This window comes from Eleginops maclovinus, chromosome 23 (assembly GCF_036324505.1).
Source record: "Eleginops maclovinus isolate JMC-PN-2008 ecotype Puerto Natales chromosome 23, JC_Emac_rtc_rv5, whole genome shotgun sequence".
Taxonomy (NCBI): Eukaryota; Metazoa; Chordata; class Actinopteri; order Perciformes; family Eleginopidae; genus Eleginops; species Eleginops maclovinus.
In genome coordinates, this window is record NC_086371.1 from 5370810 (window position 1) to 5395291 (window position 24482).

Consider the following 24482-nt stretch of genomic DNA (forward strand, 5'->3'; position numbering starts at 1 on the left):
AGTGTTTGGTATCAAATTTTTCCCAAGCAGAGGTCTCTATCGATTGTTTGTTGCACTAGGTGTGGTGTCAGAGAGACAGTTTCCATAAAACTTTCATGCGGCCTGCTTTCCTTTTTCCCTCAATAGGAGTTAGTGTTCGGGTAGCTCTCACAAAGGGACCCCATTGATTCCTGCATTGATTTTTAACCACGCTTTCCTCTTTTTCTCCCTCACAGTGGCAAACATTTTGTGGCGAGAAGAAGGTACGTCTAGACTGCTTCTGCTTCACTATAGGATTCATTAAACAGAGTTAATTGAATTTTTGTAATAGGGTTACTGAACTGTGATGAGAAGGATTAAATGATTTGATGCTTTGAACGTAGATAACAATGTTGTCGGCTTATTTCCTTTGCACATTTTCACACTGCGCAGTCTCATAAGCTATTTTGGGGTCTTCACAGTCTGTGACAGGGCTGTTTTTGCTTTTCTTTTGCAGGTCTCGGCATTGGAAACATGTTCTATGTTTTCTACGACGACGGTATTAAAGTCATTCAGCCTGTGGCGTGTGAGATACAGCGACACATAAAGCCCAGTGAGAAGCTGCTAGCTCTGCAGGTGAGTGTCAGATTTTTAGTTTTAAAGATGAGTTACGTTCATAGTGATTCTTCTGAACTGAAATACCTCAGTCATTTGTGTAAATTGAGGCTGTGAGGAGAAACACAGATCATGGTTTACTGATTGTGTGATTTTTATATTCTCTGAAAGGCTGGTTCTTATCATTATGTTTGATTTGGTTTGGTACAGCACCCATGATCCTCAGCTGCTATTGGTATAGAAAGGAAACCAGATAGAGGTTCATGTTTAGCACTACAGCAAATGCATGTGAGAATAACCTTGAGAAAATTGTTCAAACCTTCCTTCACTTCCTTCAGATGTTTTACAAATCATCACTTTGAACTTGTCCACACTTTTACTGGGGCGTGCAGCAGACATTTGAAGCTCTGATTGATTTTCCACAATTCCTGCTATTTCCATTAAGCATTTAGAGTCTTTCAGCTAATCGTGTTTTGGTTTTATAGCTTGCAACAACAACAATAAACTCTGATAACCCCAGTGTAAGCTACCTGCTCAGCACCAAACAGCAGACAGAAAACGTTGCACCTTAAAAATGCTTTTTCTCAGGCGTTAATGGAAACACAAAGAGTGAATGTTCGGTCTGCTGGATTTGTAACCAAGCAGGCAGTTTCAATGATTTCAGGTTCAATGATGACAGTTTCAATGATCTTGTTTTTCATTAGATCAAGGCTGGTGTTTTGATATTTCTATTTAGCTTGTCTTTTTGATAATTACCTTGGAAAGTGTCACATTATTCAAGCTTTATATTAAAAATGATCTCAGAATACAATTAAACCCAGAAATGATTCTCTAAGAAATTGACCCTTCAGATATCTTTCAGACAAGCAATTGTAAAATAATCTGTATCGTCTCTACAAAATCTGTGTGCAAAACACATGCACATCTTTCTTGTCCAAAGAACTTGAATTATTGATGCTTGGCAAAAACTCCCCACTAAAATCTTTATTTCATTGCATTAGAAAACCTTGTAAAAGAAACAGAAAATGTCGTTAAATCAAAGTGAGAAAAGTGAGCGATCGACAGTGTTGCAAGCTCTTGGCAGGCATAAATCAGAAACTACATTTTGCACGATAAATACTAAAACATTTATGATGAGTCCTTTTTCTTTTACGATGAACCACTGTGAGTAAACAGTTAACTGTGAATGGTGAAATGTGTTAATGTGTGACTGGTGTGATTCATTATTCGCTGGCATTGACGTGCGTCCTGTTGGCTGACCCAGTAACAGCGACTGAAATCAATCATGAGCGTCAATATAGTTTATACTGGGATTCTCATTCTAATGCAGCCGAGCAGGTAAAGGCTCAGTGTCCTGACCTAGAAACGCTTTGCTATTGCACTTGTAAATGTGGTCACAGCCTTTAAACATCATGCCAACAGCCTACATATACAGGTACACATATATAATTTGCACACAGAAATGTACCTGCATGATCTCCACCTGTAATTGTGTTGAATAGCAATGGATGTGTCATGATTTGTATTTATAAAATGCCAAAGAGCTTGATAGTTTTTACAATAATAGCTCATTAGGGTGTGTTACGTCCCAGCTTGTGGGGTAAATGGGGAAGCAACATAAAACCAGTTAGGATTGGTAAAAAATCAAGTTGTTTAATGAAAACTTAACAGAAAGTGGCATAAAAAGGAACCTATAGCCAAAAAAAGGGCCAAAAGGGCGTGGATTTAATGTAAACAAACAAACAAAATATAACCAAAAGAGGGCTTTAACTAAGAGCTGACGACTAAATACACAAAAAACAAACAAGAACAAAAACGTCACTACTCAAGTGTGGATAATAATAAACAAAAGTAGAGTTTAAGAAACTCAGCTATACTGTACGACTAGTTAAACTAACACGGTGAGACGCTATATGTTTTAATGAAACCAATACCATATGTCCATAATTTGTGAGCTATAACTTGAAATAAATGTTCCTTTATTGATTTTAAACATGTTTGGTTTCCGTCAAACAGATGAAGGATATAGACAGTAGAGAAATATAAACAACATTAAAAGTTGTTTGGATGTGTGGGCTACACGCATAGGGTGGTGCAAACAGACACATACTGTATACATTTAACGTTAAAATGTTGTGTTTGAAAGAAGGGCTGCACACAGATACATAATATAGACATTTCACATTGTAAAGTTGTTACTGTGTGTTGCCTGTTAAACATTTGGCCCTATACACATCCAGCAGACTCAGAACAACATTAGCATTCATTTTGCGTCTTGTTTATGTCCGCCTTATAATTCCAACGTTCACTCTCCCACTCGTAGCTCTGTTTGTTTACGGTCTTCCCTAACTCCTGATGGAAATATCTGGCTGTTCGTGGGTTTATCTGAATTATTATTTATACGGAAGCTGCTGCTGTTGATCCGCGGTCATACTGAACCAAACCTTTTAAAGATTAACACCAAATTAATGACCTGAAAGATGCTTAAGTGTGCTGTAGATCTAAGAAGAGAAGGATGATGGAGCGCAGAGAGAAAGCAACCCCTTTCTTACAATGCGTAGTAAATGTTTCGGTACACTTTTAAACTATTGATTACTGTAGCTGTAAAGTGGGAGCCTAATTATCTGTAGGGGTCTCCTCTCCAAAACAAATTGACCCGGTGATGAAAGCTGAACAAACAAAAAAATAAAGCAGGTTATTTTTTCAAAAAATCTGTGTTTCCCGTAAACCATGCAGGGTAAGGCAGCTACTACCTAAAGGCTAAGTTTGCTCAGCTTGTTTCTCTTTAAATTAAAAATCAACGTAAGATCTACGTTGTTAAACGTATGAGTGACAATCATACTGAGATCCAAAAAGGTGAAAATGTGGCTTAAAACTGATAAAAAGTCAATTTATTGAAAAAGAATATTTTGTTGGTAGAGCAAATGGACAATAAATAAAATGTACCTTTAGCTTGATTAAAATGTGTTTTTTCAGTATGAACATGTTTGTTTGGAGTAGTGCTAGTACCAATCAAACAAATGTATAACACCTTAAAGCAGTTTTTAGTTTTTTAATATTAATGCTGAAATGTGAAATATTACACATACTGTATAATATAATGACTGATTCAGATGACCTGATTTCCCCGGGCAGATTGTCACAAGTTCTTCTTTCTAGCTCCAGAAAACAAAGCCCAGTGGACTCCGAGGCCACCGTACAGTGGTGTGTTTGTTATTTAAAGACCACAGGCAGTCAGAGGGGGCTTCACCTCTCAGAGGACTCGTTACACCGGGCCTCCCACACCAAAACACAGTTTATCACCAAAACCTCTAAGCAGAGAAATATTCAAAGCGAGTCGCCGATGGATACCCGTTAAATTTACATGTGTTCTTGAATGGACGCTTTCCCCTGAGCTGTTTCCCATCCAGGAGCCCCAGTGCTGATTGGGTGGCTGTTATACATAAAGCAATGCCATGAATGCACAACAATCAGCGGAGCGTTCCTCCGAGAGGTGTGTTTGCATTAGGATATCAATCACTGCGAGCGCGGTGATGCCAGCTCCACTTCTGTCATGGGGGATTGCTGCACGAACACATGGAGTTCACGTTTCCTCCATCACTGAGGAGCATTGATTGATTTGTTTATGGTAATAGCACAGCCAATCCATTATCCTTAAGTACCATATAGAGTGTTTTAATGCGATACACACAGTAGCGGGAAAAACACTGTGAGGTCCATTTGTGGTGAAGTTGGTCCAGAAGGTATATTTGTTTTTCTTCCCTCTGCGCCCGATAAGAAGCGTCCGTGTTTTCCATCTGCCACAGCATTGTGTCGAGTCCTGTTGTGTTGTTCAAAGGTTGTTTTTTTTATTGGTCAGACATTTGGAGGTATTGTGGGTATGAATTGAAAACGTACCATGGTAACCTGGCCTCATAAAAAGGACTTTCCCAAAACCAATCAAATCAAAGTGCAGGGAGGATTTCGGCGTGGATGAAAGGGTCCAACAAACACGCTCACCCAAGAGGATGCTGTTTATGTCCTGTGTGCAACCAAACGTCAACTTTCATCTGACATTCGTAACTTAAAAAAAACCTAAGCCATACATGTTATACTTCATCTAACCAAGTTGTTTTGTTGCGGTTTTGTTTTGTTTGAATTGTACAGTGTTAACCATGTGTTAAAACAGACCAATTTTATTGGGGAGAACATTCAGTCCCCCTCGAATGCAGTGTAGTTGTAATAATAACTTGACTTTATTTATACAGCACACAGGAGCAGTAATGCAAAAAATAAGTATAACAAATAATACATGGTTGTTCAGTAAAACAGAGTGGTGTTATCATTAGTTAAAAGCTTTAATAAAAAGGTGAGTTTTGTAGTGGGAGGTCATTTTTATAGAAAAAGGGTTGACCATATACCTGAATCTTTCTATTGTTGGTTAAGAAATGTTTTTATTTTGATCATTAAAACAACATAGCATAATAGCACTCTATGGTAAGTGTAGACGACGTGTTTTCTTGTTGTACCTTTTTCAATATGGTACGTTACCATCATCAGAAAAAAAAAGAGAATAACTTTGATTTCTTTCCCTTCACTTGTAACAGAAGCTTTTTCTGAGCTCCTGATGTTTTCTGTTTCCTGTGGTGTTTAACAATTTGGTATAGCATGAAAAATAACTGTTGGGGAAATTCAAAAAGGAAAAGTGCCAGGGTGTAAATCTGTACAAAATGCTCCTTGAGTATTTGTAAATTGTCTTCTGTCTGGTAAATTAGTATTTTAAAAGGTCGTTATTAGGGTTGCAAGCTTAAATTCCAATTGGGTTGCCATCCACTTGACAAACAGCACATACATCGAACCTGACATCCCGCAATACTGCAAGTTTACAGCGATTCGGATTGAGATGTTACAGAAACACATTGAAGGATTTAAAGTGAGTGTTACTCCTCTAAAGTTGCTCTTTCTGACAGTTTAGATGTCGCCGGTTCACTATTTACCGCAGTTTCCCTCCCCACATATGGTGTTGTTGATGTTGTGTGACAAATATATTAGCACTACAAATCATCCAGTGGCATAGCTGGGGAGAAGCTGGCAAAACCCCTCATATTTGTCAGCACAGCTCTTTGAATATCATCACTTTCACAAGTGAGAGCGATATAAAGTTTATACGTATTTACAGTTTCTTCTCTCAGTGCAGCATTGTGTTTCCCTGGCATGGATCCAGTGCTGCATAATGCTGTATAGATTAAAGTGAATCCATGAAAAATACATACAGTGCATTTCCATAATAAAGGGAAAATAATACATATATGCATTCTTTAGAAACTGTCAGTCACCACATGAATCGTATACATGCATTTCTCCCACACATATACAGACATATGTAACACACCAGCACTGAAAGATTACAGCCGCCTCCGTTCAAACCCTCAGCTGGGCATCAGATATTCGATTTATTTCCTCTTGAGGTGCATAAAGTCAGATATTTACAGCCAAGTAGCACAAAATGACCACAGTGTGGGACTGCAGGAGCTTTGCAGGGTTCAATAGCAATGACTCAACGATTACTTCAGCCGGAGCAGGGATTGCTGTACTGTAACAACAGACCTTTTTAGCTGGTTTTAGATCTAAAACAGTAACAGATGCTGCTACAACTGGGCACTAAAAGACATTGCTGTGCAGCCAAAAATGCCAAAGCACCACCATTGTTTAGTAATCTGAGTGACACCACGTCTCTAGAATGTAACTGTTGCATGCCTTCCCAAATTAACCTTCTTTTCAGCAAACATAATCAGGGGTTACACCAAAGAAGAGATGCAGGCTGTTTTAATAGTGCTGCGTCACTGCCTGGCTTCATGACGGTTAAAACTAAGAGTCAAAGAAAAAGCTGCAGTGTCGTGTATTGCACGTCAAACAACAAAAAAAAGGTCCAGAGGTTTTTTTCTTTACTCTCAATTAGGGAAAAGGACAGAGAAAGAAAAGAGTTATGGCTTGAGAAACAAATGGGTCAGTCAGTCAATTCCTCTGTGGGGAAATCCTCATCACAGGTTAATTATGATGCTAATGAGGTCAATCGTCAAAGTAAACAGCTGTAATGTTTAAAGCCAACGACATCCCACTCGGGTCATTCCCACTCCTCCACCGACGGACTAATTGGACATCAATCCTCTATAAGGGTGTGGTACAACTATTAATTTGCTTTTTTTCCCTCTATGCTTTGACACTGATCATTGATCATTAATGACATAGTGAAAAGGTTTTCCTGACTCACTATTGGACCCCTTGTAGATACAAAACTGCTAGCGAAACTTTATCAACCGCCAGTCAAATGACAGCAGATATTTTCACCCAGAAAGGGGCCATGATGTAGAGGGAAAGTACCCAGCTGGGTTGCTTTCATATACAGTATACCCTATGGGTGTTGTCGCCCTGTGGAAAGTCATTTGACTGTGAGGTTGTAAATATGGGAGAAAGAGTTCATCCCTCAACGCTGGAGCACTCCATTCATCCTTTCTGGCCAACAGCTCGCTAAATCGTCCTACAGGGTCTGGAGGTTTTTTGTAACCAGGGGGAGGAAGGGGAGGAAAGCTCCAGAGACAGAAGGCCGGTAAAGGTTCCTGGTGGCCCGGGAAGGCGAGAGCTGCTAGGACTGAAAGTGTGGACATTATGTATGGACAACTACAGGGCGATTACAGAGACTTTTCAGGACCCTGCAAAGCTCATTTATCTAAGTTGCCAAGATAACATGACTCACATCAGCACAGGAGATAAGGCCGCTCGTCGTAAACAACACAGAGTAACGTCTGGATGAAGATAATTGTTTTTTAATGAGACGTGTTTCCCGGTGATATGAAAGACAATTAACCGAGAATGTGTGTGTGTGTGTGCTTTGTTTTTTTCCAGGAGGAGGTGTGCCCCATCTCGCCCGGAGAGGAGGTTCAGAGGTGTGTGTGGTCATCAGCGGTCAACATCAAGGACAAGTTTATTTATGTGACGCAGCCGACCTTGGATCGAGTGCTCATAGTTGACATCCAGTCTCAGAAGGCTATCCAGGTACTGTTCAGGATAAATTGCAAAACAAGGTTTGTGTCAGATTTGTCATCGCTGCACAACAATGTTTGATGATGGAGGATTTTTACACAAACTCTTTCCTGTTTTTTAAAAGTTTGCCCTCCATATGTGTGAGAAAAACCTCAAGGTTGTTGAAGGAAAACGTGTATTATTCCTGTCCATCTTATTCTAACAGTCGAACCCAAAACTCCCATTATGTTCCCACATACTTAAACACAACATATTTCACAATATACTTTTTCATACATCACGGCTTCATAGGGGCTCTTTTGTATGATTGATTTTGTTGAATGAAGGACACTGTTTTCAAGAAATCGTCTCCTTCAACTTGAGGATTCATTTCGATACAAAACATTGTCCTTCATCTGGAAACTCAGTTATTCGAGTGTTCAACTGCTTGCTCATCTTTTACCAAAAGTGCACATCAAACTTTATATTTTCTTGAAACAGCTTGCACATTAGTTACCCATACAACTATACTATTCTACTATAATTAAGTAGTATCTTCATAAACAAGATAGAGTGCTGTGGTGAGCTGCAGAGGAGGCCGAATTCAAGACATGTTTGACAACTGGTTGACTTAAAACAACACGTTGGTAAATCATCTGTAATCTTCCTTCAGTTCCTGGTAATTGCAGCAGAATACTGTAGAGGCTCAACCTGACACGTATAGATGTCACAATGTGTTTGTGATAACAGAAAGTCATCAAGAGCTGTTCTTATTTGCAATATTTCCTCAACAGCTAACCTCTTTTAGCAATGTAGGAAAAAACAGCAGCATTAATGTTTGTTTTTTTACTGCTTTAAATATGAAAATGTCACACTAAAATCAAGACCTCCAGTATTTTGACTTTACGATGCCCTGTTTTTATGATGTGTGATGAACATTTAATCAACATTGACATGCTAATCACATTTTCCGACACATTAACCAGGCCAGTTGTTAATACTTATTGTATGTATATTTATTCACCTGAACAATAAAAACCTTCTCAGATTAAATAAAATGAGGTAAAATAGATTCCGGTTTGATAAACCTCAACACTGGTTAGACATGTATTGGATTTTTCCACGTTATAAGGTTTTTCTTTTTCTCCCTCTCCAAAGCCCTGTAAGGCCATCGATCTGAAGTGCTGTTTTTTTAAGCTTTCAGATCTGTTTTCCATCCGTTAGTTCACCTGCTGACCCGTCTCCTACTTACCGCTGCAGTCAGGACCTACACTTAACCGCCACATTGATGTGGTAACAAAGTAACCCAGAGACCCACGGATACAGTAACCTGGCAACCCTTCATAGATGTTTTAACAACTGCAGCAAGAAGCAATTCCTCTAACTCTCTGCAGCCATTTATTTTCCTGAGAGAATTTTATATTTGCGAGGCACTCTCAGGAAGAAGCACATTTCCTCCATGACAAAATGAGGCACATTTCTAGCGTTAAATCCTGGGTGTCAGTAAGTTTCTGGGAGTGTCATGGTAATCCAGGGCTGCACAGATCCCTGCAGATGTTCCTGACACGGTGTTGGCTGTTTACAGATCACGAGCCTCTCGGGTACCTGCCAGTAAACAGGTCGGCTCCCAGAGACTGTCACAGGCTCATTATTCTGGTGCCTGGAGCTTTAGCTTCATCGCATTATATTAGCAGTTGTTAATTAACCACCTGAACCCGCCTCTCGTCTGGAATAGTAAGAGAGACACAAGTTTTGGTTTTCCAATTCCAGGTTTCACTGAATTATTAATATGATTGACGTGCGTAAAGTCATAATAATGAGCAAATAACATCCTGAAATTTGTAACCAATTAAATGCTCAGTGAAAACTTTTAATGAGCAGATTGTATGTTGCATGTTATTACCAATTAATTGCGCAGTGCACATAGGTAAATGTGTGACGGCGCAGAGATGAGTTTTTCCGCTCTTCTTCTCTGACATCGTAAAGTTACTCGAACATGTTGGATGCAGATCTTCATAATCTTCCTCAGCCAGAAACAAGTTGTTAGTCAAGAGAAGAGAACAACAGGAACACCTGTTTCCTCCGATGACTACATACTCAGAGATTAGTCAGGATTCAACAGATATCCTCATCTTATGTGCAATAAACCTCTGAGGAGCTGTTAGCGCTCAGTGATACAATATATATTTTGCCTAGGTAAACAATACTATTAGTGCTGCGAAACAAATAGCAAAGAAAGTAAGTCAAAGGGGATTGTGGGAATACAGGCTTGCAATAATTTTCTTTAAAAAAAGATGATTGCTTTCTCTTGCTGTTGTTAGCTACTGCATGCATGCTTCTCCCCTGTGATCTCCCTATTCTCTTTGAGCTGTCTGCTCTCAGGTGGACATAATGCATGAGGAGGGTTTTCTGTCACATGCGACTCATCCATTGTTCTCTCTCAGAGTATTGCCGCTGTGTGTCGGATAAATACTGAAAGCCATTACTTCAGTGTGGTGAAGAAATTGTCTGTCACCACTTGATTTGCTATGCAGCTCGACACCAAAAACACCTTCTACATAAAAAGCACACCTCCACACTGCCTTGTTAAAGGAGCGCCGCTCCTGTCAACCCCTGATGCATTAGTCTGCTGGAAAACTTTCCAAAAGCATTACCACTGCACATCAAAGAAGGATCTCTTCAAAAGTCTAGATTGCTTTAAACTCTTATTCTGTGGACCTGCTGTCTTTAAATGCTCAGTTTGGTTTGATTTGATTTGACCATGTGTGTGTGTGTGTGTGTGTCTGTGTGTGTGTGTGTGTGTGTGTGTGTGTGTCTGTGTGTGTGTGTGTGTGTGTGTGTGTGTGTGTGTGTGTGTGTGTGTGTGTGTGTGTGTGTGTGTCATCAGACTGTCAGCACCGACCCTTATCCCGTGAAGCTCCACTACGACAAATCTCACGACCAGGTTTGGCTGCTCAGCTGGGGAGACGTGGAGAAGAACTTCCCCACCCTCCAGGTCAGTCTACAACTTTTCCTGTTTATAACACTCAAATGTTATGTATCTGCAGGGATGTATCCATGTGAAAAGGCAGAGGGTGAGATACTCAAGCAGATGTGTCAGGATTTGATACAAAGTTACTCAGCAAAGGGCCAGTACATGTGATGTGTCCTCTTGTCAAATGATCGTTAATTCTTTGAATGATTTAGTTGTTAGAGTGATAAAACGGCCATTAAAATGTCCAACAAGGCCAGAGTGATGACTTCAAAGTGCTTGTTTAGTTCAACCAACAGTTAAAAACCCCCAAAAATTCACTTTACAATGACATATTTAGATTCTTGTACCAGCGCACGCAAGCTTCTTTTGAACTCTTTATGTATCAAGGTCGAGCCATAAAAAACACAATGATCAGCAAATGAAAATCTGTCTTGACATCAAAAATAAATCATCAATTAAAAGTATAACTCTGAAATTATACTAGCTAAATGTTTGGCGGTTCTGCTTGAAAAGTGACTCAGAAATAAAGTGTCCATACTCAAATGAATTGTTTCTTCTTAACCCTAACCTGTGAAAGATGTTAAACGAGTGTCAACAATAACCAAAACAGCTTGTTTTTACACCTCTAAAGGGAAGAGTTTATTGTTTAGGAAATTGAAACGTCAGACACGGGCCTTGCTTTACTGATCGAGTAAGTGCTGTGGAAATGGAGACTGAATTAAAAAAAACTAACAGGTCAACATGGAGGAGGGTTTGATTGTGCAGGAAATTAGAAATAAAAGCCTCATTCTCTCTGGCAGTGAGACAAACAAAGGACAATTTACTCCTGAATGCTAGTATATCAACATGGCCCATTCTTCAGCACAGTGGCCCACCATAGTGGTCACATCCATGTTAGCTGAACAGTGAAAAACGTTGTTTCAGTAGGTCAATAACATGTTTAAAGGCATTGAATGTTTGCTTAATATCGGTGTGAAAAAAACCTCACGTTGAATAGAGTAGAGTCACTATGTCACCCTGATATAGATTTGAAGATCAGGCTACAAATAGAATCAATAAACATGTAATGAAGTAGTAATACATCTCAAATAAAAACATGTTTTTCTTCCTCTGAGGTTCATCTCGATTCAGCTCGAGTGGTTTTACTTAAAAATGCAGCTTTTCATCGCCTTCACAGAAATTCATAATGCAAAGTTTGGTCCGTGGAAATTTGCTTTGTGCCACAATCAAAGCAGACCTCCCAGCCTACACACAGAGCACATGTCTGCTCTGCATGCACAAGTGTGTGATAGAAAGCGGTGACAACAGCACACACTCTGAAGATCCAACACCTCAGAAATAAGGAGAGGCTTGTATCTCACATCGGTGCATTTTACCAGAAAGAGTGAAAGCAATATTTTAACTATTTTAAACTATTAAGTTTGCATGACATCTAAAATAAAGTGTCACGACAAGTATTCCTCTGAGCAAAATTTGATTTCTTGAAAAGGGACTAAACTGATTCAATCATAAATGTGTACTATTCTGAATAGTTTACCATGAATATAAAAACCTTTGACATCAGTCGCCAAGCACTGATTACAATATCAAAAATGGTTTCTTTATACTGACTCTAATATAAAGGTTTCTCAGCAAAAAACACAATGATCTGTTACCTTCACACTTTATTTTACCTACAACAAACGTTTCCCCTGCAACACAGGTACAGAATATTGAAAATACTGACTATTAAAACATCCAGATTTGTCTTGGTTTCCAATAAGACATGAATGTGGCATTGATCATTGCAGTCTCTCCATTTGTTTGTCTGGCTCGATGAGAGGCGATTAATAATCACTTTCAGTTCAGTGTGTCAATATTTGGACAGTGACACATTTCCAATTGTTTAAGATCCAGCACATTTGGTTTGAGATAAAGCTGTGATTGGTCAGATCCATAGTAAGACAAGAAAACGATAACTCAAAGAGGCCCGTTTTATGCTATGGATTTTTCTCTTCTCCTGTAGATTGAGGGCTATATACGTTTTTGTGCATCTAAATGGAAGTAGTTTCTCTCTCTCACACCCCATTTACACAATGCCATGAATAGTCAATCACATATATTTCTCCCTTTAGGTGATAAGCTTTGACTCAGCACTGTTTACAGACTTAAACCTGCTGCACTGAATGTATTCATCACGCTCATATTTAACACCCACCTTCTTCTTCGTTGGTGCTCACCAGGTGATCAATCAGGCTAGTGGGCGAGTCTCCCATCACACGGTTCACACACAGCCCATCGGCAGACGCTTTGACCGGGTGGACGACTTCTTCATCCCCGCCTCCAGCCTCATCATTAACCACATCAGGTGCGTCTGGCAGGATCCAAGAGCGCTGCTAATGCAAATTGATTCGCAAATTACATTCACCCCATTGGCATTTCATTCATTTTTTTTCCTACTAGACTCAATACTGTGATAATGATTTGGACGGGCATTTGGTGTGAAACTGAGTGTGTGTGTGTGTGTGTGTGTGCAGCTCTTTTACGGCGTTAATGGGAGGTTTTTGGAGAAAGGCCCAGTGGTCGTCTGTGCTGCAGAAACCGTAGCCAATCACCTGGAAAAGATCTAAAAATAAACCCTTAGTTACATTAGCTGTGGGATTAATTTTTAATATCCGATTTGTTAAATCCAGGAGCCAGTTACTAAGACTGATCCCCATAGAACTTGTTCTTGATTAAAAAATGTATCACATCGAAGCAATAAATATTGTTCTTAAAGCTGCTTTCAGGAACAAGTCTCCAAATATACAGAGAGAGATTGTTTGAGTTACACTTCACACACCACTTGTTAGTGTTTGCTATCAGATCAGAATAGATTCAAGGGAAAAACTGAGCGTATGTCAAAAATCAAAACAACCATAAGAAGCTGTTGGACGGATTAGATGTTCATATGCATGACCTTTTACCCACAAAGACTAGGGCTGATTCTTATTTTCGTCACACATTTTTTAGTCATCAAAACGCCAGGAAATAAAGGCACGCTTGTGGATATTAATTTGTAATTTTCTTGACTTGTCCAAATTCAACAGTCCAACGTTCAATGACATTCAGGTTAAATGATTTGTAAAACAGAAAGCAACAAATACTCACATTAGATGGAAAATTAATATAACCAACTGATTGTTCGTCCAACATGTTGCCCTTTTAATTTTAATGTTGAAATATTATTTTTCAAGAATTTTGTTTTGCCAGATTAGCCTTTATTGGAGAGTGATAGTGTTGAAAGGGGTACATAGAGGGCATATCATGTGTAAAATGGTTCCAGGCCAAATTAGAACCTACAGTATGTCCTCTGCACGGGGACTGAGCCCCAGTACATTGGGGCTAAAACAAAAGAAAAATGGTTTTAACTCTAAATGAGACCCTCCCAAACATGGTGTGTTTATGGCATGTTGGTAACTGACAAACCTTAGTGCAACCAAGATGGTAAATACATAAAGCATCATCATCCAATAAGCACTTTTGATGTTAGTTCCTAAATCTTCAATTAGGGAATTTATTGTGTATTGAATCCAAAAGGTAAGCAGAAATCATTTGTATTGTGATATAAACTAATATGTTTCCCTACATGGCAGACTCGACCTCCATCACTATGTTGTGCGAAAGCTGAGTGCTGTTAAGAAAAGTGCTCAGAGTTTGAGCACACTGTTGTTAACAGCTTTGTCTCTAAAACAAAGGTAGGCAGTGTAATTATGTTGCTAAGCACCAGAATGATGAGTACATGCAGCATTAACTCTGCCTCGATTTAAAAGCCATGCAGGTTCATGTTTGCTCCTTCTTTAAATTTACATACAGACACAGTTGTTATAAACTGAAAAACTGAATTAGACAGAATGTGAACAGCGTCTGGCATTTTACTCTTAGACATTATCAGAGACACATTGATTTAATCCCAACACCTCCTCAGAGTTTATTTGGTAAGTGGTTAAAGAGGCTGGTTCTTTTCCCAATAAAGTAATCTAATAGGTCATTACTGCACTTAGTCTAGCATTACTTATTTATGTTTTCTCCTCTATTATAAAGCTCTATGTGGCCCGGAGGGGACAGTGGGCACTTTTCCTCCTCTGACATTTGAGTTAACCGAGCCCAGACATGCTGCTGAGGTTGTCTCACTTAAGTTAAACTTGGACAGTGAAGTCTGTCCCAAACAATACTCTAAGGTCACAGAGAGTCCAGGAACGAGCAGGAGGTCTGCAGGACTTCAGGATGCTAACGTTCCCCTAGTGAGGGTCAAGTGTGTGTGTGTATGTGTGTGAGGGGTTTCTGCCTCAGCAGTAATTAGACCCAGTGAGACCTGCAGAAAACAAAACAGTGTTGTATAAAGATGGACATTTTCAGTGTTTCTTGAAAATGGCCATCTTTACCGACTAGTTGCTCATGATTTGTGATGCTCTTGGAAATGATCCTGTGACTGTTACTGCCAGATCCTCTGAAAATGTAGTTCATGTGGCATGTAAATCACAATAATTATACTAAACTATAAAATACACATCATTTTTTGGAATATTTTGCATCTTAAACTGGTCAGCTTATAGCCTAAATAGCTAAACGTTAAAGTAGGTATTATTATTTTTATTTCTTTTACGGAAAATAACGGATATAATGTGGATTTATATCAATAATAATTTAGTCAAAAAATAAAAAAAGCCATTACAATTTCTCAAATGTTTTAACAGTTTAAATCCTAAAGATATTTATTTTAATACATCTGATGTTCATTTTTTAGAGGCCAGGACTATTTAATGATTGATATTGCTTACTGACAGTTGACAAAAGTATGTACGTTACATTACACTAGTCATGCAATATAGACCTTTTTTGTTTCATTGAATACTATAAAATGTTTCCAGCATGTCCTCAGTGATGGTTTATTCTTGAGTTGGGAACTTGGGTCTCTGTTAACGATGTGATTCACTGCATTATGCTGAGGCAGATGGAGGAAGCATGATTAGACGCCATTAGCTCTGCATGTTCCAGCGTCGTTACAAACTCATAATCTGGATTTGAATCTTCTGGATATTTACTCGGATATTGTTGAAGTACACAGAGAGCTTCAGATCCATGTGTGCAGGGTCCGTGTTGTTTTTGCAGAAATCCAAAATGTTGAAATGAACTGCTTTGTGGCCCAGATTTTTATTTTCTGGGTCTTGTACCCAGACAGCCATTTGTCTGTTGGCAGGAACGCAGCATTGATTAGGCGATTTAGCAACATGAGCAGAGTGTGAGCAGCCGACATATATTCAGCAACTTCCGAGGTTGTTTAATGACTCGGGGATACCCTCAGCAGCAACTATAGAGCAAGCAGGAACTTCTGGGGGCTGTCATTCATTAAAACATCGACCTACAGTCAGGAAACTGCATGTCAGCAGAAAAACCTGTTGTTTATTGTTTGTACCCAATGTACAGCAGCCTGCAGCTGGATGCACCTATCCTCCCCCTGCCTTATGGCACAACAAGCTGGGGGAGATGTTGATTCGTTGTTCTTACTCCGGCTGAACAAGAATTGCTGTGTTACCAATATTTTTAACCGTGTAGCAGTTATTGTTCTATTCCCTGTTTATTAATTCAGCCCTGAGGAGCTTTAACTGAACTGCGAACCAAAGTGTTGAGACCCAGTCACTTCGTAAAGGGAAAATATTGTCATGAAGATGTGTCTTTAGTTAAACGTAGCCCAGTTGTTCAGAGCAGGGGGAATCGTTCATGTATTAATCATCGGTACAAAAGACAAACAGCAGCTGTCAGTTTGCTGAGAGCAATCTGCGTCTGCCAACGAAGCAACCCAGCTGTGTGTGAGGCCAAACAGTGTGTGATTATTAATTTACAATACACGAAAACACATCCTGCTGCTGGAGAAAATAATCGTTTCATTGCAGGATCAATGCACCATTGACCTTTAGCTTCTAAGCATGTTGCAAAATATCACAGTAAGTGTGTGCTGCCCATTGATCTGTCACAGCAGATTACATTCAATCAAGAGCAGAGCTCTCAGCAGACTTTGACAGAGCGAAAATACTGGTCTATAAATTAACAGTGGAGGAAGAAATGTAAGGTTTAAGCTGCACAGGACATTAAACATAAAAACAATATTTGTCTTTTGGAGTATGTTTTAATAATAAAAGGTGGGGCAAATTACAATCAAGAACCTGATTTGTGTCAGAGCGCTTCTTTTTGGATTTATACCAACAGATAAACAGTAGCTTACAGAGTCACAGAAAGCCATTTTGGTTGGATTTCACATAAAGTCAAGACATACAACCTCCTTATTGTTAAATGTTGCGTATATGTCATTCACAGCATTATTATAGCAGCACAAACACTTGCTAAGCAATAGAGGAGTCATGTATAAAGCACACGCCTGGTTTCCCCCTCAGGTTAGCGCTGTTGGCTAAAAGCAATCGTTCATTCACAGCTTCCTGTTCAACCCCTTTCAAAATAATGGAAAAAGGTGTCTCCATTCATTATTCATTTCAAGTCTTACTAGACAAATGGAAACAAAGGTGAAATATTCCAATACTTTTAAAACAAGCTCACTATAGTTTATAACGGATATTTGTGGGGAATCACAGAAATACTGTCACTGCTAGAAAACCCAACAAACTTTTTGACCTGCCAGAAACCCACCGGATACTCAAAAGACAACAATTCTAAAAAAAAGGGTAAAAGAAAAGTCGTAAGCGCCTCATTTGGGATACAATTTGGACATGCTCCGAACAACTTCTACCTGTCATTACACCATTTTATAGATCACCTTTATATTCTCTTCATTTTTGTCTGAATCAGCTCAGCGCTGCCTCCTGTCTGAACCCAGTGGTCAGAACGATCTCTGGATCAATGGTTCCCTCCGCCGATATAATAATGTGGCTTTCAAACAGCCATTTTCTGTCTGCAGGTAGGAACGGCTTGGTGTTCAAATGACATGAAAAATGATGAATGACTGCAAGATTGAAGTAGCTGTCAGCATCGATCAGCTGGTATTCACATTTAATTGAGGTCTGTCTGCTCGTTGCATATTACCCGTCTACTTGTTCAGCTGTTTAAAAGTAATGTGCCATTAAGATTCTTTGGGTTTTTTGTAATGAATAGTAGTCCCACTGATCCATGGCCACATATAAAACTGCAATAATTCTATTAGAGGGGAAAGTGTAGATGATGCTAGGCTGCCAAGTGAGGATTGAAAGGGAGCACCGCTATTAGTCTAATGGATCTCTCAGATAACTATTTTCCTTAACATGTCTTTAAAAACAGTTTGGCAATCCAACAAATACCACTAAAAGTTTCAAGTGGATTTGTCTTGTTGTGTGGATTTCTTTTCAAGATTCAGACAAAATGAGTCACCACTTTTTTCTGGCACATTGGTGACTTTAAAGTGGATTTTCTGACACAATGCGTGATTAAATTAATTTAACTTTGATTGTGTTATCATCCAAGAAGAGCATTGTTGCACACCATTAAAATGTATTTCATTTCAACGTGTTTCTTGTTAAGTGTGGCGTCAGGTTTCATTGTTAGCTTCGAACACTTCAGCCTTTAGCAGGTGAAATATGTCCCATTGTCTTAGTTCAGACAAACAAAATATTTGTCTTTTGGACCTTGTTATAATACAATGTCAAGCAGGTGCAGTAACATTAAATGGAGATGGTGGGATGGCAGTATCTTATTCATTAAGATCAGATATATTAAAAGTGATATGACGACAGCACTAGAAAAGTTAAGAGATGGACAAGGTTGTTATTTCATTCAACCTGAGGTAGAAATATCCAAATTTCATTGCAACCCCTTCAATGGTTATTATCTTTAGCTCTAAGTTAGAAGATCATCTAAAAACTTTTGAAGCAGAAACTAAAACCTGCTGGTCGCACGATATTTAAGATTGGATATTAGTGATCGTCTTCTAACAACCATAGATCTTTTCACAAACTGTTCTAGCTCTCCATCCAATAAATGTTTGGCTCGCTCTGGACCAAAGTATTAACTCGACTGGGACTGCCATCTCTAGAGCCATGATGTTAACATGGCCAAAAATCTGTCATAATTTCAGCTTCACAAGAAGTCAAAATGTGATATTGATTAAATCATTTATCTCTTTTTCGCTTTTCTATAGATATGGCCTCATCCTTCACCGAAATGAGCCTGTCCTCCACAAGATCGACCTGGAAACGACGTCCTATGTGAAGAACATCAGCCTACGGGAGTACAACTGCATCCCCAAGTCTGTAGCCTACACACACCTCGGCGGTTATTACTTTGTCAACTGCAGGCCCGACTCCACCGGCGCCTCACAGCCACAGCTCATCGTGGACAGTGTGACGGACAGCTTGATCGGACAAAACGGCGACGTCACCGGCACGCCGTACGTGTCTCCGGACGGCCACTACCTGGTGACTGTGGACGACAGGGACGGCCTGATGAGGATCCAGGTGATCTCGGAGCGCGGAGAGATCCAGGAGCCCTTCGACATCCACACCAACCTCCACCTGTCCGACCTGGCTTTCCAGCGCTCCTTCACCGAGCTCCACCAGTACAACGTGTTCGGCAGCTCGGGGCGCCAAACGGACGCTCTGTTCGTGGAGCTGAGCAGCGGCAAAGTGAAGATGATCAAGAGCCTGAAGGAGGCCACCAAGGCGTTCGAGTGGCCGTGGAGCGGCAGGAACAGGGTGATGGCGGGCAGCGGTCTGTTCGGGCAGTACCTCATGACCCCGTCCCGAGAGTCCCTCTTCATCCTGGACGGACGGCTCAACAAGCTCAACTGCGAGATCACCGACGTCCTCAAAGGCAACGTGGTGGTGTGGGTTGGGGAGTCTTAGGGTCCTAACGCCCAATGACCGTTGTTTCCCTCAAAGGTACTGTTGCACTGAATTCTGTTGCAGATTTTTTTATTTTGTTGGAATGTGATAGTGGATACCACAGATTCAGAAACCAAATTGACGATTTGCATAAAAAGAAAAAACACGTGAGGAAGTAATTGATTGTTAATGTCTTAAACCAAGTTAATCATGGGTGGTTCACATTAAAGTCAACATAAAGTTATTGCTGGTGATCTTTTTCAGGAAAATTGGTAAACATGTGCAACGTTGCATTATATTCACAATCGGTTATATTCAGTGTGTGGGAATGCTGTAGATAATCTCTGAACAAAACTAATATCTAAGTGAATTGGCAGGAATAGATATATATATATAGACTGTATATGTCCGGATTTACTCTTGTACTTTTAGTTTTCCCTTCCCAACTTTTTCCTGTGCCTTCAAGGAAAATTCCCCTCCGTCAGAGGAATTAGCGTAACTATTCCCCGTGTGACTGCCGACTGCACCTCCTCCTTTGACCCTCCATTCGTGGTGAGCGTGGTTCTTCACAAATCCACCGCTCTCGTCTCTCTGCCCATCCCTGATTCAGACTAATTAAAACGAGCCCTCGCTGTGATCCTATCCCGTTTGAAGTGGAGGCCGAGTGGTCATTACGCTCCGTAACCTCTAATCCAAAACGTAAACCCAGCGTTTGACGGTTCTGAATGATATCCTTATTGTTTTCCTCCTTAGTCCAAAGCAGAAACATGAGTCAGTGGCAGTGTTAGTTAAATTGTACCAGCTTGATACACACCACATTGTGAAATTAGGGATTTAGAGCACTAGTGTGTGGGAAGAAAATCATAACTTTAAAATCTCTGGACCAAAAAAAAAGAAGATAGGAAAGGCATTTAGAGTGAGCTTTTGATGACATGCATTTGCAGCATGTTTTATTGTGAAGTACTGAGAGTGGGGTAGTTGTATTTAAGTAGAGGGTCTTTGACAAACAACTCTTTCTGGAAGCTCCCGCTGTAGACACGTAGCTGGAGAGTGAAGCGGTTTCCTAGCTGGACACATTTCTATGCATTTTCACCCTAGCACTCTGACTCTGTGAATCACAATGGGCAACTGTATTCAGATTTAGTAAGGACTTTTGATGTGTACAGATTATATAAAGTCATTCCGTCTCTCCTGTTTAATCTTAACTCGTATATATTTTAATTTGTTTTCCAACCTTTAAACCTGACTGTACTGTTCTGCTGATGATGACCTTTCTCTCTATTTACGTTCTGTACATAGCGGTGGACCGTGAGTCCATTACTTTCCCATTGTATGTACAGATTGATGCAGGTTCTGTTCATAATCAACACTCTCCTTTTTAAGAAATGAAAACAAAACACACAGCTTTCATTATCTGCATCCTGTACGGGCACATTGTGATCACAATCACCGCTTCCACCGCCACATAGCCATGTCTGTATGTTCCTTCATGTGATTGTTATTTATATAGAGAAAACACGCTTGTCATTTTACCCAACAATAAAAACTAGACCATGAAAAAAAAAAAAGTGTTTTTGTTTCTTCTTTTCCTCATTAAATCCTGGAATCACACATTGAAAAGTTTCCTTTAGGAGTTAAAACAGCCGGTTGCCAATTATTATGCTACCAGAACAAGGTCAAGGCTCCGTTGTGCCTTCGGCATGTTTATCTTGCAGAGAGGCATGACGTATAATTATGATTAGCAAACAGAGGGAATACAATTGTAAAACATGACGATCTCTAACCTTAATCACGAGGAAAGGAGGGCAGCATGGGTGTTAGTAGCTTATCATTTTATGTCAAATATATTTAAATAATGTAGGAAAACCATAACTCCCTATCAGGATGCTTGTGACCTAAACTGAAATACAGCTCACCCACCTGTGATATCAAGGATGAGCAAATTTTTTAAACTGAAGGATGTGTCCTGCATTTTGATCACTATAAGTTATGTTATCATTAATAGGTCACTAAAACATGTCAGTGTGTTATAAAAAGATGACTTGGTATGTCAGAAACAATTTCCAATAAAGATATTGTAGTTTCATATGTCTTCAAAAAAAAATCAAGGAGAATTAAGACGTAGAAATATATTGTAGTACATGATAAAAACTTAGAGTGTAATATATATATATATTTGACGGCATGTTATATCGTGAGTTTAGTTTTAATTACATCATTATGACAGACATAAAAAGTCAGAATATAGTACGTCATAAAATGAGTCATGATAGTGTAGAATATTATTGCTCTAATAAAAAAAGAATCTGTCAAATACGAAATAAAGAAGTCATAGTTTGAGATAAGAAGTTATAAAAGAAATGATAAAACAATACATGACTGTTGCTGAAATATGTCATTATAAAAAATGTACTTGGTTTCTATAAAAAGTCATAAAACAATTCATATTAAAGTACATGATAAAGAGTAGTGTGGAAGAGTTTAGTATCCCATAAAAATCATTCTTAAATACGTCTCTTTATTTTCCAAAAATAAAGACAGCATAGTATGTGGGGAAATAAAAGTAAAGTATCTTAAATAATTGAAAATAACGGTCATATGACTGTTTTGTAATACTTTTTTTAACATGCTTTAATAGAAACATAATATTCTATTATATATAGTCAACAGACTCACAGTATGGAAGTCATAGTACAGCATGTCAGACAATAAGTATATAATACATTGATATATACAAATATGTAGTGTTTAATGTCATGAAAATGTCAAATATATATATATGTAATTGTAAAATATAATTTTAGGGGAGGTATTGCGCACAATACACATTTCACATAACTGTATTAGGTTAGTTGAAAACAATAATATTGAGTTGGACCTAATATTTGTTATTTAAAGGTGCCATAGAATGGAAAACTGTATTTACCTTGGCATAGTTGAATAAGGACAGTTCGGTACATTGAACTGACATACCGTGAACCTCAAACACCATTGTTTCCTCCTTCACGTGCAAGTCATGAATATGCATATCACAGCGGTAAAACGGGCAGAATTACAACAATCCCTGTATGTGACATCACACACGGTAGTCCAGCCCCAACATTTGCATACACCAGCTGCTGGAAACACTAACACTCACCACTCCGTAAATCTCCGACCAACTGGCTGTTCTTCAAATTCATCGGTTTCCTCCTCCGATAAAGGCTCAAACATGTAAGGTTGGATACCAGTAGCCTCCATGGTTCATCTCTCACAGTTTCACAAACTTCACTTACTTCTGTGGGCTCTGAGGCATTGATTGCTCCTTGTAAACCAGCCAATCAGAGCAGAGCTCGTCATAATTATTTAAATGGGCCCCCAAAATAAGACAATTGGACATTTTTGGGATCAACCAAAGTTATATACCTTCTTTGTAGATATCAGATATCAATTTAAATTACCAGATAGATCTATTCTATGGCCTCTTTAAACTTGACATTTTTGCTTTCAACTAACCTAATACAGTTATGTGAAATCTGTGGCCATAATACAGTCAAAGTTTGTGTACTTTGGGTCCCAGTTTCTTTTTATATTATTTGACCATAGAACACCTAACCTGATTCTTTCGTTTCTGTTTTAAATAGCATATTCAGTTATTTTACAAAGAGTTCAGATCTACGAGGACAGTTCAGACACAAACATGAAACCTTTCATAATGACTCATCTGTAAAGAAATGTCACACAGCTACAGTATTTTTACCAAACTCACAACCATGAGAGAAAACATTAAGTGCATCACCGATGAAAAGCCATTTTCTCTCAAGGATTTATGCCCAGGCAACATTTATGTGCTGCAAACATTCCAACATGTTCCAGTCAATGACACTTTCAGACCAAGTGTTATATTCCTCTCCGGGTTTATTCATCTTAGAAAATATATGCGGCTGCAGGTTGTGTCAGGCATTTCAGATAAAAGCATCCTCCAAACTGCACGAGGCTGCACACTTATCTATGAAATCCATGTGGAGATATCCTTCCATGTGAACAACTCCTTCATCAGATAAACATTTTACATTGGTAATAAAAAATCTGCTGCATTTACATCTCTGACACTTTCCACCTCCTCTGTACTCGCTGCAGGATCATTTGATTTTGCCACGACTAAAGGCACTCTTTGGTTGGGTCAATTATTGGTTAATCCAACAGAAATCAGTAATTATAGCACCATTGGTCTGACCACCAGCCGGCTCTGACATCTTTTAAAATGTATTGTGACAATAAAAAGCCAATCATGGCATTTGAAAGAGGACATTTGTTTGAAAATAAGCAAGATCAATAAATTGTCCCGCTTGTTATCCTGTATTGCATGGATATACATTTTCTCAAAGGGAAAAGGAGAATACATTTTGTACACGTGTACATAGTGCAGTATGAATGTGTGTACCTGTGTGCATAGCGCAGAACAAATGTGTACATAGCACAGCATAAATGTTTGAATCAGTAGAGCGATAGCAGTATAGTAGAGTGTAAGTGTGTAAAAAATAATAGATGTGTAAAGCCTGTAAGCAACTAGTTGTTCATGACTGTGTTCAGTAATTTCCCCAGAGATCATCAGAGCTGAAACTGTGGTGTAAAAGTGAGCAGCCGTCATCATCACGCCCCCCTGCGCTCCTGATAAACGCTCCTTCTCACACACACACACACACACACACACACACACACACACACACACACACACACACACACACACACACACACACACACACACACACACACACACACACACACACACACACACACACACACACACACACACACACACACACACACACACACACACACACACACACACACACACACCAAATTTATATTCAGAGTCACACAGGCTGGTAGTTTATATTATATTTGTCCTTACAGATCCTCCTTTAATAAAACCGCTGTGTGAATGGAGAAAGAGTCCAGGCAGTTCCTTAATTATCTTCAGTCTTTTATCTTCTCCGTCACCTGGGAGGTCTCCACCCAGCACACACTCGACTCCATCAGGAGGATTTAACACCGCTCTCTGTTATTCCATTCATAAAGATCGCAGCGTAATCACAAAGTCAGCTCCTTCATCATGCTGTCCCCCCCCCACA

At 39.3% G+C, this 24482-nt stretch overlaps 1 protein-coding gene across 3 annotated transcripts in view; it reads left to right on the top strand.

The window, feature by feature from the left end:
• The window catches only part of fstl5 (follistatin-like 5), a 151067-nt gene extending 130153 nt beyond the window's left edge, over positions 1–20914 (top strand). For all 3 annotated transcript variants that reach the window (XM_063875755.1, XM_063875754.1, XM_063875756.1), the window contains 6 exons: positions 216–242; positions 476–594; positions 7456–7605; positions 10460–10567; positions 12769–12893; positions 18687–20914. In XM_063875755.1, the coding sequence (XP_063731825.1) occupies positions 216–242; positions 476–594; positions 7456–7605; positions 10460–10567; positions 12769–12893; positions 18687–19389 (1232 nt within the window). In that variant the 3' untranslated portion in view covers positions 19390–20914. The remainder of the gene's footprint in view (positions 1–215; positions 243–475; positions 595–7455; positions 7606–10459; positions 10568–12768; positions 12894–18686) is intronic.
• Positions 20915–24482: the final 3568 nt, after the last annotated feature.